The 15,973-nt window shown below is 38.7% G+C and overlaps 2 protein-coding genes across 9 annotated transcripts in view; one reads left to right on the forward strand and one right to left on the reverse strand.

Moving 5' to 3' along the window:
• Nucleotides 1-231: 231 nt before the first annotated feature.
• Nucleotides 232-6,578, reverse strand: ddx59 (DEAD (Asp-Glu-Ala-Asp) box polypeptide 59). The gene is made up of 8 exons (XM_061737188.1): nt 6,550-6,578; nt 5,494-6,336; nt 4,188-4,370; nt 4,001-4,090; nt 3,130-3,381; nt 1,942-2,094; nt 686-814; nt 232-537 (listed from the first exon to the last, which is right to left on the reverse strand). The coding sequence occupies exons 2-8, from the start codon at nt 6,322-6,324 to the stop codon at nt 277-279; spliced, it is 1,899 nt and encodes a 632-aa protein (XP_061593172.1). The 5' UTR covers nt 6,325-6,336; nt 6,550-6,578; the 3' UTR covers nt 232-276.
• Nucleotides 6,579-7,291: 713 nt separating this feature from the next.
• The window catches only part of camsap2a (calmodulin regulated spectrin-associated protein family, member 2a), a 47,521-nt gene continuing 38,839 nt past the window's right edge, over nt 7,292-15,973 (forward strand). For all 8 annotated transcript variants that reach the window (XR_009783956.1, XM_061738491.1, XM_061738494.1 and 5 more), the window contains exons 1-2: nt 7,292-7,904; nt 12,938-13,197. Coding sequence is in view for 7 of the 8 variants with exons in the window: in XM_061738491.1 (XP_061594475.1) it covers nt 7,766-7,904; nt 12,938-13,197 (399 nt within the window). In the remaining variant the exon portion in view is untranslated. The remainder of the gene's footprint in view (nt 7,905-12,937; nt 13,198-15,973) is intronic.

Here is a 15,973-nt window from a genome sequence, read left to right on the forward strand (position 1 = left end):
AACATCACTGACCAATTCCACTCAATAAAATGTATGTTGTTGTCTCCAAAAAAAATATTGGATGCATTCAAATGATTTGATCCCTGGATTTAAGTTTATAGATTAGAGGACAACTGCTCTGTTTGTTGACATTGTCTTGAATTCATAACAGAAAACAATTGTCACAATAAATTGAATCAATTATTTTTATTTTTAATCAAACATTATAAAAACTAAACTTTTTTAATTTACTCATCAAGCAGATGTGCTACAAAAAGGAATGAGTAGAAGAAACGGCTACTTCTTCTGACGGTCGTGTTTCCTTATGATATCAAGCAGGTTGTCCTTGGTAACCTGCTTGCCCCCAGATCCCATCTTGGTTTTCTGTCTCCCCCTTCTCTGTTGTTCATGGAGGTGGGGGGAGTTTAGCAGCTGAGGGGGGAGAATAGAGCCCGTGGGTTTGACACGGTTCACCACCTCCGAGAAGAGGCGTTTGTTGTTGTTGTTGATGAAGGTGATGGCTGTTCCCCTGTGTCCCAGCCTCCCCGCTCTACCAACCTGGATGGGAAGAAATAAAAACAAGCCAAGAGTGAAGCGTATTACCTGTAGAGATAAACATCTTGCTATAAATTTGTGAAAAATACTTCCAAATCCATAACCCTTCTATGTCCCATACAGAAGTGATAGGTAGTGTTAATCAACTAACCTGGTGTACATACTCATCCATTGTGTTTGGCATGTCAAAGTTAACCACCAGTCTGACGTTAACCAGATCCAGTCCTCTGCCTAGCACACCCGTGCTAACTACCACTTCAAAGTCTCCTTCCAGGAGACCCTGAAGAAACAGACCAAATGTTGCATTACAAACCAATTTTGCACACCTTTAACTTTATGCACACTGTAATTTATACAGTAGCTTTAAACAAATGTTAGCACAAACCCTAGTTAGATTTAATAACTTGCCCATTTTTATGAACCACATAATCCTATTTAGATTAGAACATGACATTCAAGGGCTTTTCATAATAGATACACAACATTTAACTGCAGGAAGATGTGCAAACAGAGTTAAGACACTAGTATATATTTCCATCTGATATAACTGCCTGGCAAATAAAATAAAATAGCCTAAAAACCTCCCTGGCGTATACAGTAGTAGTAGGATATCAGTAGACGTTTTAGACATCTTCTGGAGCATTTTTCTGCGCTGGTTTGGATGCTGTTGCCATGCTGCTAAAGGACTTTACTAGTAATTCTGGCACTTAAACATCTGTGATGATGATGAAACATGTCAATGGGAAAGTTGTTTACATGCAGGAGGATCTTATTGAGGTTTCCAAAGTCCAAATAGTTTCACAAATAAGAACCCAAATCCAGATAAGCTGAAGCAGGGACATTTCAGCTGTAGAGCTGAAGCCATGCTGAGAGTAAAGGAAGAAGTTTAAACCATCGCTTCTGTTAACTGTAATGGGGAATGTGGGATTATGAGAGTGGTGACAGCTGGAATATCAGGGATGTAGTTTTATTTGTTCCAGTGACACTTAGCTACTGGAACATGCCCCAGACTTCAATGCTTCTCATTATGGATTTTAGAGAGTAAAAGCATTCATTCACAGATTTTAAGCTGCACCAACAATAAAGTGTCCAGAGGTCCAAAAAGCATTATTTCATTCAGTTACAGATGTTGTTTTTAATACCTACAGGGGTTCTAATCTGGTAGAATATGTCTGGTGTACCTGATTATTATTATTGTTATTTATTTATCTTTGAACAATACTTAGTGATCTTTCCAATGATGAACATTTCAGTGATGATCATTAATATAACAGTATCAATCAACTCATAGAGGGAGTCACAGATGGATGTGTTTTTTTCTTGAAAATATAATGAATTCTCAGCCGGTAAACATGCGAGCGCTGTTATTCAGCTGCCTATCAATCTTCTGCCTGCCACTGGTCTCACCCTGAGAATGCGGTTGCGTTCCCACTGGTTCTTGTCGGAGTGGATTGCCACGGTAGTGAGACCTGTCACCTTGGCAACCGCCTCACACAGCAGATCAGCACCCAGTTTACAGTCTACAAACACCACCACCGGAGGCTGGTACAGTTTGCCATCCTGGAAAGTCCAGAATGACACAAACAATAACATTTTTGTTAATTTCTTCATTAATACAGTGCAATAACTCGACACACGGAGAACATGGTAAATTAACTTGCACAAGGCTGATTTCCAAACTTCAAAAAGACTGGAAAAAGTAAAAAAAAAAAATCACTCCAGCAAAAGAGAACCGTGACAACACCCATTTTTGAGAAACTAGTTATCAAGTTGTCATCCCTGAAATCAGATCACTCTGGCCCACACTTTCTTTCACTTGGTCTCAATAAATGTCTTATCAGTCGTAGCTCGACAAGCAAGCAACACCTTTACATAGGTAGTATCAATACCTTTGTTGCATTTTCTTCAAAGTTGGGGGCCTTTTCTGCTTTGTCTTCTAATATACTGTTATAAATCAGTTTCTGGTGTTTTCTGACTTCATGACAACTCCAGTGTTTTGGTTTTCTCACCCACTGGCATCTCCTTGTATAGAGAGCAGACTTATAGTTTGTGCTGAATTGAAACCAAGTTGGCATGTATAATTTGGATTTTTAAACAAAAAAAGGAGGAGGTCTAAAGAATGGGATTCTTCTTAGATAAACTATCGTGTAACACCACATTTTCACAGGGTTAACTAAAGCAGACCTCCTGGCCTTGTGTAAAAGGTGGAATCCCAGAGCTGGGATTCCTGGATTGGGGCCAGAGCTCTGGGCTGACCCATTTCATCCAGAAAAGGGCCAGAGCTGCAGTAATGGCTGTCTAAATATGGTGCTGTGGTGAGATCAGTTGTTGCCACTTGAGGAATTCCAATCTCTAATTGCCAGTGAAAAAAAAAATAAAACAACTTCAGGGCTGGTACCAGTTTTTGTGTCAAAACCAAAATAACTAAAGCTTCCCTCAACCAAATTTGTATTGTTCACAGAGTTCAAGTTAAGCCTTACACAAAAAACAAGACCACTTAGAAAAAGCCTAGCACCTAAAATCAGTCTTTAAGACTTGAAGTGAATACGTTTTGACCCACAACTCCCAAAATCCAAGTTAAAAATAGTAACTTACGTTTAGAATTTCAAACAGCTTCTTCTTCTTGGACGGCTCCTCTACCCACAGCAGGATCTGTCTAACGTTGGCACAGGGCTGATTCTTCTCACCAATGGCGATGCGTACTGGGTCATGGACCAAGCGGGCAGCTAGATCTTCCGTCCCTGCTGGGATGGTGGCCGAGGCCAGCAGAGTCTGGTGTTCTTCCGTGACTTGCTCCAGAATCTCCAGCACCTGCTGCTGGAAGCCCATCTTCAACATGGTGTCGACCTACAGAGAACACCGCAAGACTCATGCTGCAGGAGTCTCTCCACTTTGTAATTGAACTGAGCGATTTACTCTTGACAAACATGTATACAGTTGAATATTTATTTCTCAAATTATAATCTGTTGCCTGATAAACCTTGATTTCACTATTCAAAATGCACCTTAACATTTTTATATTTTTTATATTTCTTATATTTCTTATTGTTTTCACTGTCTCGCACTGGAGAGGTGATGCTGCTTTTAATCTCACTGTACCCATGCATAATGACAATAAAAGTATTCTATTCTATTATAAACTGTATAATATATTTGGAGCTGTGACATCAATTTACTTTGTTTTTCAAAGCTTTAAAAACTGCTATATACTAATATATATATATATATATATATATATATATATATAGATATTATATATATATATACACACACACACACACACATATATATACTATACTATATCTATCAACACAAACAAAGGTTTACCGGGTGTTCACCATTGTTATTACTTATTATCATTATTCCCATCATTAGTTGATACATTTACATTTTATTTTATTAAAGGCGCAAAATCCAAAACTGAACTTAATTGAAGTGCAAAACATCCAACAAATGTTTCCCATACCTCGTCGACCACCACAATCTTCACTTTGTTAAGCTGCAGTGCTTTCTGTTTCAGTATCTCAATGAGTCTCCCAGGTGTCGCTATGACAATCTAAATGAGTTTATGAGAAAAAGACAATGATGTGGCAATATTGTAAAGTCAAAGAATGTACAAGAGGGTGTTTTGACATAGAGGAGGAAAAACAGACTTTGATGCTTCTCTTGAGGCGATGGAGCTGTGGGGGGAGCGGCATGCCGCCCACCAGCAGAGCAGTTCGCATGTTGGGAAGCCCCATCACCAGCTCCTTCGCCTGCCTCTCGATCTGGATGGCCAGCTCTCTGGTGGGGGTCAGGATCAGAGCTACAGGGCTGCAAACACTGTGAGCTGGATTCTAAAAACAGAAACTATGTTACAGATTCCATGTCTACATCATCATTATTTACACCACACGATTAATTAATAGAAAACTTGTAATTTAAAGACGCCAAAAGTTCTGACCAAAACTGTTTGTGCCGTCTACTCCAAATCATGGTGATGGTTTGTAGGTTATATTCCATCTAACTAGGGCTGTTCGATTAATCGATTTTAAATCGTAATCGCGATTATGTAATTAGAACGATGTTAAAACGTGAAACTCGTAAAATCGATTTTTCACTTTTTTTTTTTTTTTTTTTTTAACCTTGTCTGCACACATATTAATGATTGATACCATATTAACTGATGATTGATGGAAATACCTCCCAATACCTGCGACAAGTGCCCCATCGGAGAGGCTCTTTAGTGTAGGAGGGGGCGTTGTAACATGCCACCGGGCATCCCTCAAGCCAGATGCGGTAGACCGGCTCGTGTTCCTTGCAAAAAACTTGCAAATGTGAATAGCAAATGTAATGACTGACATTACACACCTCTACCTCCTTCATGGGTTGCATTATTACTTAGCATGCAAAGACCCAGTTTAGTTTAATTAGAAAAAGTCTTGTTTTATTCAATTGGAAATATAACTTACTGTATGTTTGCAAGTGCAGATTTGCAGAGATAAAACTTTATATTTTATTATATTTTTAAAACTTTTTTTCAACTTATTTTACAGAGTTTTGCACTTTATTCATTCATTTTTGGTTTAATAAGAGCAAAGTTTGCACTTAAAGCCCAATGGGGCAAATGTTCAATAAAAAAACTGCATATTTGAAATCATTTCTTTGCCTTTTGTCAATTCACAAAATAACCGTAATCGTAATCGAAAATCGGATTTTGAGAGAAAAAAAATCGAGATTTTATTTTTGGGCAAAATCGAACAGCCCTACATCCAACTATAGTTTAGTTTAATTAGTGATGACTGATATCCATTACTAATAATCTACACATGCACCAGATAATACTTGCCCCCTCCCCCCCCTCTTTCTCTCTGTAAAGTCAGTTATCTATGATTACCAAAAAGTTTTCAAGGTATGACATGTATACATTTCAACAAATAAATGAAATGTGTTAATATAGTATTTGCTTCTTTACTGTACCTCCAGGGCTCTCACCACTACTGGCATCAGAAAGGCTACAGTCTTCCCTGAGCCCGTGTCAGCGCTGGCAATCACATCCCTGCCTGTGAGACCAACTGGCATCATCTGCATCTGCACTGGCGTTGGGGCCTCATAACCGGCCTTTTTCAGGTTGCCACTTACGGTCGAGGGAAAGCCACAGTGTTGAAACTCAATGATGGGTCTCCTGACATCTCTCCCCTGCGTTTCAATGCCGAGCTCCTGTTTAATTCGCTGGACCTGCTCATCTGTTAGGCTTGATATGAATTTATCTTCCTTATAAGAATAGACCGTTTCACTTGTGCCTGTACCTCCAGTTTTAACTTCTGGCTGATGAGGTTGTTGAGTCTTTTCGTCAATGTTTTTGTTATTAGGATTAAATGCATCTGCCCCAGTCCCCATTCCCATTTTCACCAAATGACTGGCTTTGCATTCGAGGCTGCACACGTCGTTATCAGTTGCATCACATATGTATTCCCCAAAGCGACCGCAAATCACACAGACAGGCTCCCCTGGCTCAGGCCATCTCTGGTTCTTTTTGAAAGATTTCACTGGCTCCTCTTCTTCCACATCATCTGAGGAGGACATATGACCATCTTCACATGTTACACTCTCTGTGAAATGCACGGCGTCTCCATCTGCTTGTATTGCTTCATTCTGTGTTGTATTGCCTTCACATGGATCCACCTTCAGGGCAGCTGCTTCTGAAACACTTTCCTTGCTCTCCTGATGATCCCCCTTGCTTTTCTTACTCGAACCTTTATCAGGTCCATGGGCAGGTCTCTTCACTTTCAAGGCTCTTGGCATAAACATCGTCACAGTAACCTATAAGCACAAGCAGACAGAGATAACCCAGGTATTTTTTACAACGTAAGTGACAGGATGATGGAAATGTAAACAAACAGTAGACAGACTACAATTTTGCAATTAAACGTAAGCCAAACATAGCTAACACGTCAACCGAGTTTCCCTTTGAAATCCGTGTCTTAATAAACAGTTTACTATACTAACTGAGCATTTAAACTAATAAAAACCCACTGACAATATCGCATAGCTGTACCTTCTAGCGACAACTCTTCCGACGATTCAAAACAACCACAGGCACACGCTTATAGCGTAACACCAGGTGCATGATGGGAAATGTAGTTTAATGAGCAACTCATGGAAAATGACATGCTGCCTAATACGCTCAATGCAGACGGATACAGTGGTATATTATACAGTGCTAATATTCACAATATAAAAATTGAAAGGGTGAGGGGACATCCTACAGCTTTGTTATATTACTTATTGTAAGAATGAGCCATTCTTTTAAATGTTACGTTCAAATGTACAAAATTATAATGGTAAAGCTAACCGACAGGGCTGTAGTACGACTACTATGGATAACGCTAGAGATGAAGATTATTACCACTATTCGTATGACGTATTTGATAATGATTACAAGCTGTTATGTGTTTTTCAGTATAAATTAAAACTATACGGTTGCCTTATCTACAAGATGTTTAACATTCAACAATAAAAATGCACCTAAATAAATACAATTACTAAACTGCATATATCACGGCAAATTAACGTTTGGAATGTTTACATTTTATACATTTTTTAGATCAATGTGTGGTCTGTACGTGCGATTTTATTTCATTTGTCTAATATGTTATTGAAGAAATGGAAAGAACTATAAAGTCTACATATTTCCGATAAGACGTGAATGCACCTCCTGCGCATGCGTGCTGCACAACAAAGGTGTCGGGCTGGCGCATAGAAGAATACAGTCAGAATAGTGCGGCAGGACAAATGTGGAGCTCCATGCGAATGATTACAGGGCAAAATGCTAAATACATCACCCATTTTTAGAGTATTGTATAGTTTTAAAAACGAATAATCAGTTTTTTCTTCCAAACTTTCTAAATAATGGAAATATTGTTGTTACTGCTCCAGTCGAAGAACAGTTTTTCCTCTGAAATTCTGGGAACCTTGGCTTGGACCGACGGAGTCCATTTCAACTGGTAAAAGAGTGGGATGGATGAAAAAGACTAGTGATCTATTGTGTCAGCGAGACGGAAAAGGTGAAAACACAGACAGAATAACATTTTATGACTGAAAGGAGCAGTGAAAAATCATTGGAAAGACATTTCAGCAGCCCTTCCTCTCCCAGTCGTGTATTGTTTTCCACGGACTCCACCAGTGGGATGCTTTTACATTGTGTCGCTTTTTAGGGTACGGCTGTCTGGACTGCACCGGGGGGAGAAATATGGGTGAAGTTCAGGATGTCAGAGATGTGAAGAAGTCCTGCGTTGCTCCAGCGATAAAGTCTTATGAACACTATGATTTCTCCCGAGCCAAGATATGTTGCAGCCTCACATGGCTGGTGGCCAAAGCATACGGGACAGGTAAGAGCTCAACATTTATGCAAATCACTGTAAGAATAAACTGTTTTGTTCATTATTGTTTCCCTACCCATTGTTGGTTATCTTGCATTCGTGACTGGTGAGAAAAATAATCAAAAATGTGCATTAAGATGTAAGGTGAATGGGGGATGCTGTGCGTCAAAGGATGTCACCTTCATGGTGGTGCATACAAGTCAAAATTAGAAAGAGATGCAGCACACGTGGGGATTTGTTCTGTCTCCCTTTTAACATTCTCAATAGGGCTATAGCCACTAAAAAGTAGTGCTGGGCGGTATGACCAAAAATGTATATCACGGTATTTTTCAAAATTATATCGGTTTCACGGTATATCACGGTATTTTTTTTTTTTCATGCACAACTGGGTGTTAACTAGGAATAGGTGATATTTTACCGTTAATGATAAACCGTCAAAAAAATTCCCCACGGTAAGAATTTGTCATCTCGCGGTAAAATGATGATGTTTTTGTGTAAAGCTGATTTATGGATGGATGGATGGATTGAAGGAAGGAAGGAAGGAAGGAAGGAAGGAAGGAAGGAAGGAAGGAAGGAAGGAAGGAAGGAAGGAAGGAAGGAAGGAAGGAAGGAAGGAAGGAAGGAAGGAAGGAAGGAAGGAAGGAAGGAAGGAGCCTGAAAGAAAGAAAGAAAGAAAGAAAGAAAGAAAGAAAGAAAGAAAGAAAGAAAGAAAGAAAGAAAGAAATGAGCCTGAAAGAAAGAAAGTAAGAAAGAAAAGAAATAAGCCTGAAAGAAAGAAAGAAAGAAAGAAATAAAGAAAGAAATGAGCCTGAAAGAAAGAAAGAAATAAAGAAAGAAAGAAATGAGCCTGAAAGAAAGAAAGAAAGAAAGAAAGAAAGAAAGAAAGAAAGAAAGAAAGAAAGAAAGAAAGAAAGAAAGAAAGAAAGAAAGAAAGAAAGAAAGAAAGAAAGAAAGAAAGAAAGAAAAATTCCTGTTGATGATGTTTTTGTATTGGTATTTTTTCTATCGTTATCGGGATAAATGCCAGAATTTATCGTGATACATTTTTAGTCCATACCGCCCATCGCTAGTGTTAACCACATTTTCTAATGATTTGGAAAGGAATTGCTGCAGTAAATTGGCTTAGAATGGCCTATTTTACTGTCATGAGGAGGAAATATTGTAGAAAAACATTAATGTCCACACTAGTATAAATAAAGGTTTGCATGGCCTCACAAAATGATGCCGTTTACAATGAGGTGGCGGCACTTATGATTCTAATGAAGTGAGAGAATCAGTCAGACAACACTTAAAGACTTTAAGTGTTGTCTGACTGATCTTTTACAAAATTACAAGGTAGAAAATATTTATTGAACATAAAAAACTGAACATTTTTTAATTTCCCAGCATTATGTTGTTTTGGTTCCACCTCTTGGTGAATGTTAGGTAAAATTCTTATGTGGTTACTTTTTGGTTGGCCAACGATTTATGTTTGTGGTGCGCAACTGTTACGGGAGCGGCCAGTCTATTTCCTTATATTACAACGCCGTTATTAATGGTTCGTTTTTTTTCCCACTTATTCCACCGAACACCGAAAGTGTTTTTTTTGCCATTTTCGGCCGAACAATTTCGCTTACCGAACAATCGGTGCATCACTACTGCAAACCAGTCCCCGCGCCGCGGAACGTAGCGCAGCGCAGCGTTCCCAACTTGTGTACGCTACTGTACATACTCACCGGTATTACGGTATATGAAAAATTCATATCATAAGAAAAATAAACACCGGTATTCGGTATGAACCGGTATACCGCCCAGCACTAAAAAAGTGTATTTTATTTATTTTATTTTTACCAGTATAATATGGAATAATTGAAGATGTGCGATTGCTGGGCACATAACAATAACAAGGGAAAAAATGTCTCCTTGTATGATGTAGCCTACTTTTGTCTGCCTGTTGGTGTCTGGTTTAGTGATATTCTGGCAGTGTATTAAAGCAGCATTGATCACAGTAAAACTCTTCCAAGGCAGGAGAATGTGGATAGTAGTCATACTATTTAACATTAAGTTAAATGATCGCAGTGAACGGACAGGTCAGTCTAGCCCAGTTTTATTCTTTTTTTTTTTAATTTACTGAAGAAAAGCATCCATACCGCCAACAATACAGTGAAAACAAACTGATGAGTCATTTAAGACTATTTGGCCAATAGTTTCTTAAAATAGATTAAAACCTATCAATGTAGTGCTGTATATGTCAAGCTGAGATGATCTATTCCCTTGCAGGGATTAATAAAGTATTATTTAATTGAACTAAACCTAGGTTTTTCCTCAAAAACTGTGTTTCACTAGAGGTAAAAAAAAACCTATATGTTATAATCATGGACTAAATGGGGAACAACCAAATGTTTGATATGATCGTGGGTGGCAAAGCAGCACTGCAATCACAAGCTGCCTTCTCATCGAGAAGGTTTCAATCTAATGTATCCATGATTATTGTGTTAGAGATGCATTTCTAATTGAAGGAAGAATTAAGAAGATACACATTGGATGGACTTGCCGAATCAATCATGAGTTGATGTATAAAGTAAAAACAGCCTTTTTTTCCTTGGTTTATAGTTTATAAACACATTTCCTGTAATAAATGGATAGTTGTGTTTATTCTGTAATGCATTCTAACACTGCTTGAATCAGCTCTGAAACAGGCAGCTCAGTTTGTTTAAAGGATCCTTCCCTGCTACTGTTTTCCTAACAGCCCTGTAAACATGAAATCCCTCGCAGGGTTTTTTTTTTTCTTCCTACTCCCAACCAGGGCTGAATGAAATGGGTTGATTCCAAAAATACAGTCTTCCAGAGGGAGCATGAGGGAGAAGACAGAATGAGCGGGCTCTTCTCCAGATCCCAGCCCACACTGCTCTGAATACTTCACATATCTAGCCTCATTACAATAATGCAGAAATACATCAAGGATGTGCAGTCAAGTACATGTGCGATGCAAGCAGATGATCTGCTGTCACAGAATGCAAACACAAAGCATACATACAGTGTTTTTATGTACTGCTTCGGCCCTCCATCGTAAGCAGAGCTCAGACAAGCTTCACTGTGACCTGAAGCCTCCTGTTTTCATGTGGTGGGGGATGACAGCAGGAAAGGACTGGGGGGGGAAAGTAATCAAGGTAAAAGTAAGGCCGGGGCTTAAAGTAATCAAGTGTTATTCTCTCAACATCCGCTTGGTAGGACAGTTTTGCAGATGTTCTCACTAAATCAATTAAACCGCAGATGTCAGGCATTGAGGATTGTTTCGTCAACAGTTGATAAATGAAATGAAGGAAGGCTGAACACACTTGTGAACCCGAGAGAAACACAAAACACTCTTGATGAGAGACTGGAATCCAATTTCTCTATACTATATGACCAAACGTAATATCTATTAGGGCTGTTCGATTTTGCCCAAAAATAAAATCTCGATTTTTTTTCTCTCAAAATCCGATTTTCGATTACGATTACGATTATTTTGTGAATTGACAAAAGGCAAAGAAATGATTTCAAATATGCTGTTTTTTTATTGAATATTTGCCCCAAAATGAATGAATAAAGTGCAAAACTCTGTAAAATAAGTTGAAAAAAAGTTTTAAAAAATATAATAAAATATAAAGTTTTATCTCTGAAAAAAAAATCAGCAAATCAGCACTTGCAAACATACAGTAAGTTATATTTCCAATTTAAAAAAAAAATAAATAAATAAATAAAAAAAAAAAAAGTGAAAAATCGATTTTACGAGTTTCACGTTTTAACATCGTTCTAATTACATAATCGCGATTACGATTTAAAATCGATTAATCGAACAGCCCTAATATCTATATATATATATATATATATATATATATATATATATATATATATATATATATATATATATATAATATTTATTTCTCCTACTCATTGTTGTCTTGGGTTTCAGTTTGAAATACAGTTGTAGGACAAAAACTATCCATCTCGTAATTGGAGCATGTATCCTTGATAAATGCTGCTGTCTGCGTTTTCTTTTCCACAACAACGTAAAGTTAATCTCTCGTCAATGATGTCAATAATGGTCTGGGGAAAAACGCGATCGATTAGCTTTGAGTGTGTATTCATGCAATGTGTTGGAGGATGTGCAGTCACACTGGACTGGGGGAGGTGGGGGAATGGGGTAATCATAAAAAAAACTATTGGCACATGTCACTAGATGCCTTCTTTCTGTCCAGGTTGAGATCCACTCTGCTGATGCTGACTTGATGATCTTCCTGTGGTGTCTGATATAATTGTGTGTGATGTAATTTAATGTTTCCACACAGGTGCAGAGTCTAATTTTGATGCCGGATAAGTGTGCTGATATAGTTTAATCTGATGAGGGGGGGATTCAATAAGCAAAATCTCTGGTATCAGATGTTTCTCTGTTTCGCAAACACTGACCTGGACGATGCAGAAGAAAACATAGCGGTTTCAAAACTGTTTCGACTTGGTCCCATTGCAGTGGACATTCCTGAGATGATGCACGCGCACACTCACACTCACGTGCAGCCTCTCTCTTTCATGAGGCAGGCTGCGAGAAGGGTGTTCCCAGGGAGCTCGAAGCTGCAGAGATAAAAACGAGATGAATCGATCGGATTCCTCTCCTGCTGCAGTTGCTATAGTAACACTGAGGTCTACCCACTCATATCCATATAAAAATGTTGTTGATTAAAAGAAATAGCTCTGTTAAAAGGGAGAAAATTGCCACAAAAAAAGGCAGATTTGTTGCAAAATAGTGTAAACTAGCTCATCTATTTTTCTTTTAACATGATTCTTCAAAAATTGACTTTCATCACTGTTATTTAAGTAGCTAAATCATCGCATGTGGAAGAAAATGGAGGGATGGTCCATTTGTCTCTCAAGTTGTCCAGCCCCTTTCCTAATTATGCATCAGATTGTATAATATTCCAATCTAGCTTCTGTTGCACACTCTCAGTCAGACACAATTTGTAAGTGTGGGTGAACATATTGTGATGGATGAATTTCAGCATATTTGTTCCCATTTTCTTCCACAGATAGCATCCCAGCAGACCTAAGGGACCCCTTCTACATAGACCAGTATGAGCAGGAGCACCTGAAGCCTCCGGTGGCCAGCCTCCTGCTCTCTGCAGACCTGTACGGCCGGGCCGGCAGCCTCATCTTGAAGAGTGACGCTGCCAAGCCGCTGCTGGGCCACGATGCCGTCATCCAAGCGTTGGCTCAGCGGGGTCTCTACGTCACGGACCAGGAGAGGCTGGTCAATGAGCGGGACCTGCGGAGGAGGCCTCTGCAAATGGTAAGAAACTTTAAAATCTTATATTTTTTTAACTCCAAGCCAAGCCATTGTCTGGCTTTTAATATTCCCTGCAGCAGAATTTGTCACACAGTGTTTGTGACTCCGTTATATCTCTGTTACTGAGGCGTTTATCATGCACATGATTTCTTTCCCTGTTCCACAATCCAGTGGAACCAGTATCTCCATCAATGCTCCAGTATCTTGACATATTAAACATCAATTTTTCTCAGAAAAATGAAGTTCTTGCAGTTTCTCTTGGTGTCGCTTCATTAAACACTAATAGAATAACTTTGCGAACTTAGCTCGGGTATCTAAAAAGCAGGATACGCAGAAAATGATTTCAATAAACCTAATAAATGTACCGGCAGGTTTTTGCAGGCAGTGAAAGCCCCAGTGATAGCTCATGCAAATTTCATCTATTGTGCTTTTGCGAACCGTGAACAGTTATTTATGTAAGGACTGTGGAAGCCACATTGTCTGGCAGTAAATGTTTTTATCACCAAAATTCAATAAAAAAATGCAATACTCTGGCTCCCACCACTGCAACACAGGAGATGATCCGTGGTAAAACAGATAAGGAGGCACCTTCGATGCAGATTTTTCCAAACTTGACTGGAAATTCAAACCAGCATCTAAACAGTATGTGCAGATCTCGACCTCGAGCCCTCAGCTCTGCCATGAGTGTGTTTAGGTGCCTCCTAGATTACAGATTACAGCATAGCACAAGAGCTATACCTTGAGGAGCCTTTTTTGTAGCTCCTGTCTGTCAGTGTTGGAAATGAGACGATTTTGCTGCCTAGTGTGCAGGAATGAGGCATCCTCGTTATTTTGGGGCAAAATCTCAATAGGAGGTGTTACTGCTTCAGTGAATGGCAATTTAGAAACAATTAACACACAGTGAGCCCGCAGTCTGTTTGCAGACTCTTGCTGGTTTTAATTTGACTTCTATGCTAATTCAAAAGTAATTTAAGTTTTCTTTGAGGGTTTTCATTGCAGGCACGTTATTTGTCAAACCAGTATTTGGATTTGTTGTTGTGTGTATTTGCAGGTCCGTGTTTGATTTAACACTGAATCTGTGGGATGTATTCCACAGTGCTTTCACAGGATTTAAACGATTTTATATCTTTTCAGAGCAAAGTTCATTTTAGTCTATAAAAAGATTCACACTTGATTCTAGATTCGTAACTAAATGTTTTTCATGAAAGTAATGGTGTGTGTTTGCGTGTATGAGACGGATGACGTCCTGGCGAACATGAAAATGAGCTGATAAAGAAGTATGAAACTGGGTTCCATCTTCTTCTGTTTCTCCTCAATGTCCTTCAAATTTAGCCTTATTCCCATTTACCGTTTCTTCCAAGAGTATCTTGCTATCTAGCAGAAGCCACATTTTCATATTTGTCCCTCTGTTGGTAAAGAGAGATTGTTTTTCTTGTAGATATTCCACAATTCAGAATTGAGTCAGTGGTTTTTGGAAAGCAGTATATTCACTATATTTTAATACAGAACCTGAACTGTAACACAATACTTACTGCTTTGCACTTTTGTAAATGAAGGAATTTATTTGTGGTAGCTTATGTTTAGCCTTTATTGTTTTGTTACATATTTGTAATAAATGTTGATGGCATTTAGAAACGCTACGAAACATGCAGCAGTGATGCATGTTGTTTGTTTTGAGCGCTGAGATCTTTGAGCTCCGTGAGACACAGTTATCCATGGATTACCTGCTGCACATTGGAAGTAAGGAAGGGGAGCGGGGGGATCATCAATTATTAAGAGCTTCTGTCAAGATTTGACATGGCTGGTGAGCCAACTCCGTGCTGGACTCGGTGGCTTATAAAGAACACAAATTGACATTTCAAGCAAAAATATCCTCAATAAGAACTCATCTGATCAAATTAGAGTATCGGAATAGCCCCTTCCCCCAAAAAACGCAGACCCAGCTGTACATTCAGACTTGTGACGGCCATTTATGTGTTCAAAAAAAAAGTTCACTTTCTTATACTCATCTAAAGCTGTATTCAGCAGAACAAACTGTTTCAGACTAGAGTGGAACAATAAGGCCAAAAGAATATTTCTATGTATAACCAAATGGTGATAGTATATCTCCATTTTCTTTGATGATTTACAATTACATCATTGATTATAGTACTATTGAATATGAAGTATTTGCATTCTACTGCCAGTGTCAGAAGTTGCCTCCTCCTTTCTTCTCTGTCACAGTCTGTGCTGTCTGTATTTTAGTACTTACATCCAACTCGTTGCTACATTTCACCTGCCTGGCTAGCCTTTCTGTTTCTTTTCTTCCATACAAAGAATTAGTCTGGTCCCTTGGGATATGATTTTGATTTCCAGGGGGCACTAGCAACGGATTCAAAGGAAAATATCTCTCTAGTGGATAGCCAGTCAGACAAATGAAGTATGTGACGAGCAACAATCAGACTACAATCAATAAAAGATATTCAAAATGACATACAGTGGAGTAGGAACAGCAGTAAATAACTGCAGTAAAAGAAAAGGGTTATTAGCTATTCTGCAGCTCTGCTGCTGTGTGAAACATCACACAGGCCCCCTCACCCTGTAGTGCTGGGTTCAGCATGTTCTGTACCAGTAGAAATGGCTGTAAATGGGAGGATATACGGTTCATTTCACAACAGAATGTATTTTTTTTACTTATTTTCTTTTTTTTGCTAGTTAAAAGGGTACAGCTGGCCAGGTTACCATTTCACTCTTTGCTAAAATTAAAATAAAGATACACAGACAAAGTTTTTAAGTTGAC

This window comes from Cololabis saira, chromosome 13 (assembly GCF_033807715.1).
Source record: "Cololabis saira isolate AMF1-May2022 chromosome 13, fColSai1.1, whole genome shotgun sequence".
NCBI lineage: Eukaryota > Metazoa > Chordata > Actinopteri > Beloniformes > Belonidae > Cololabis > Cololabis saira.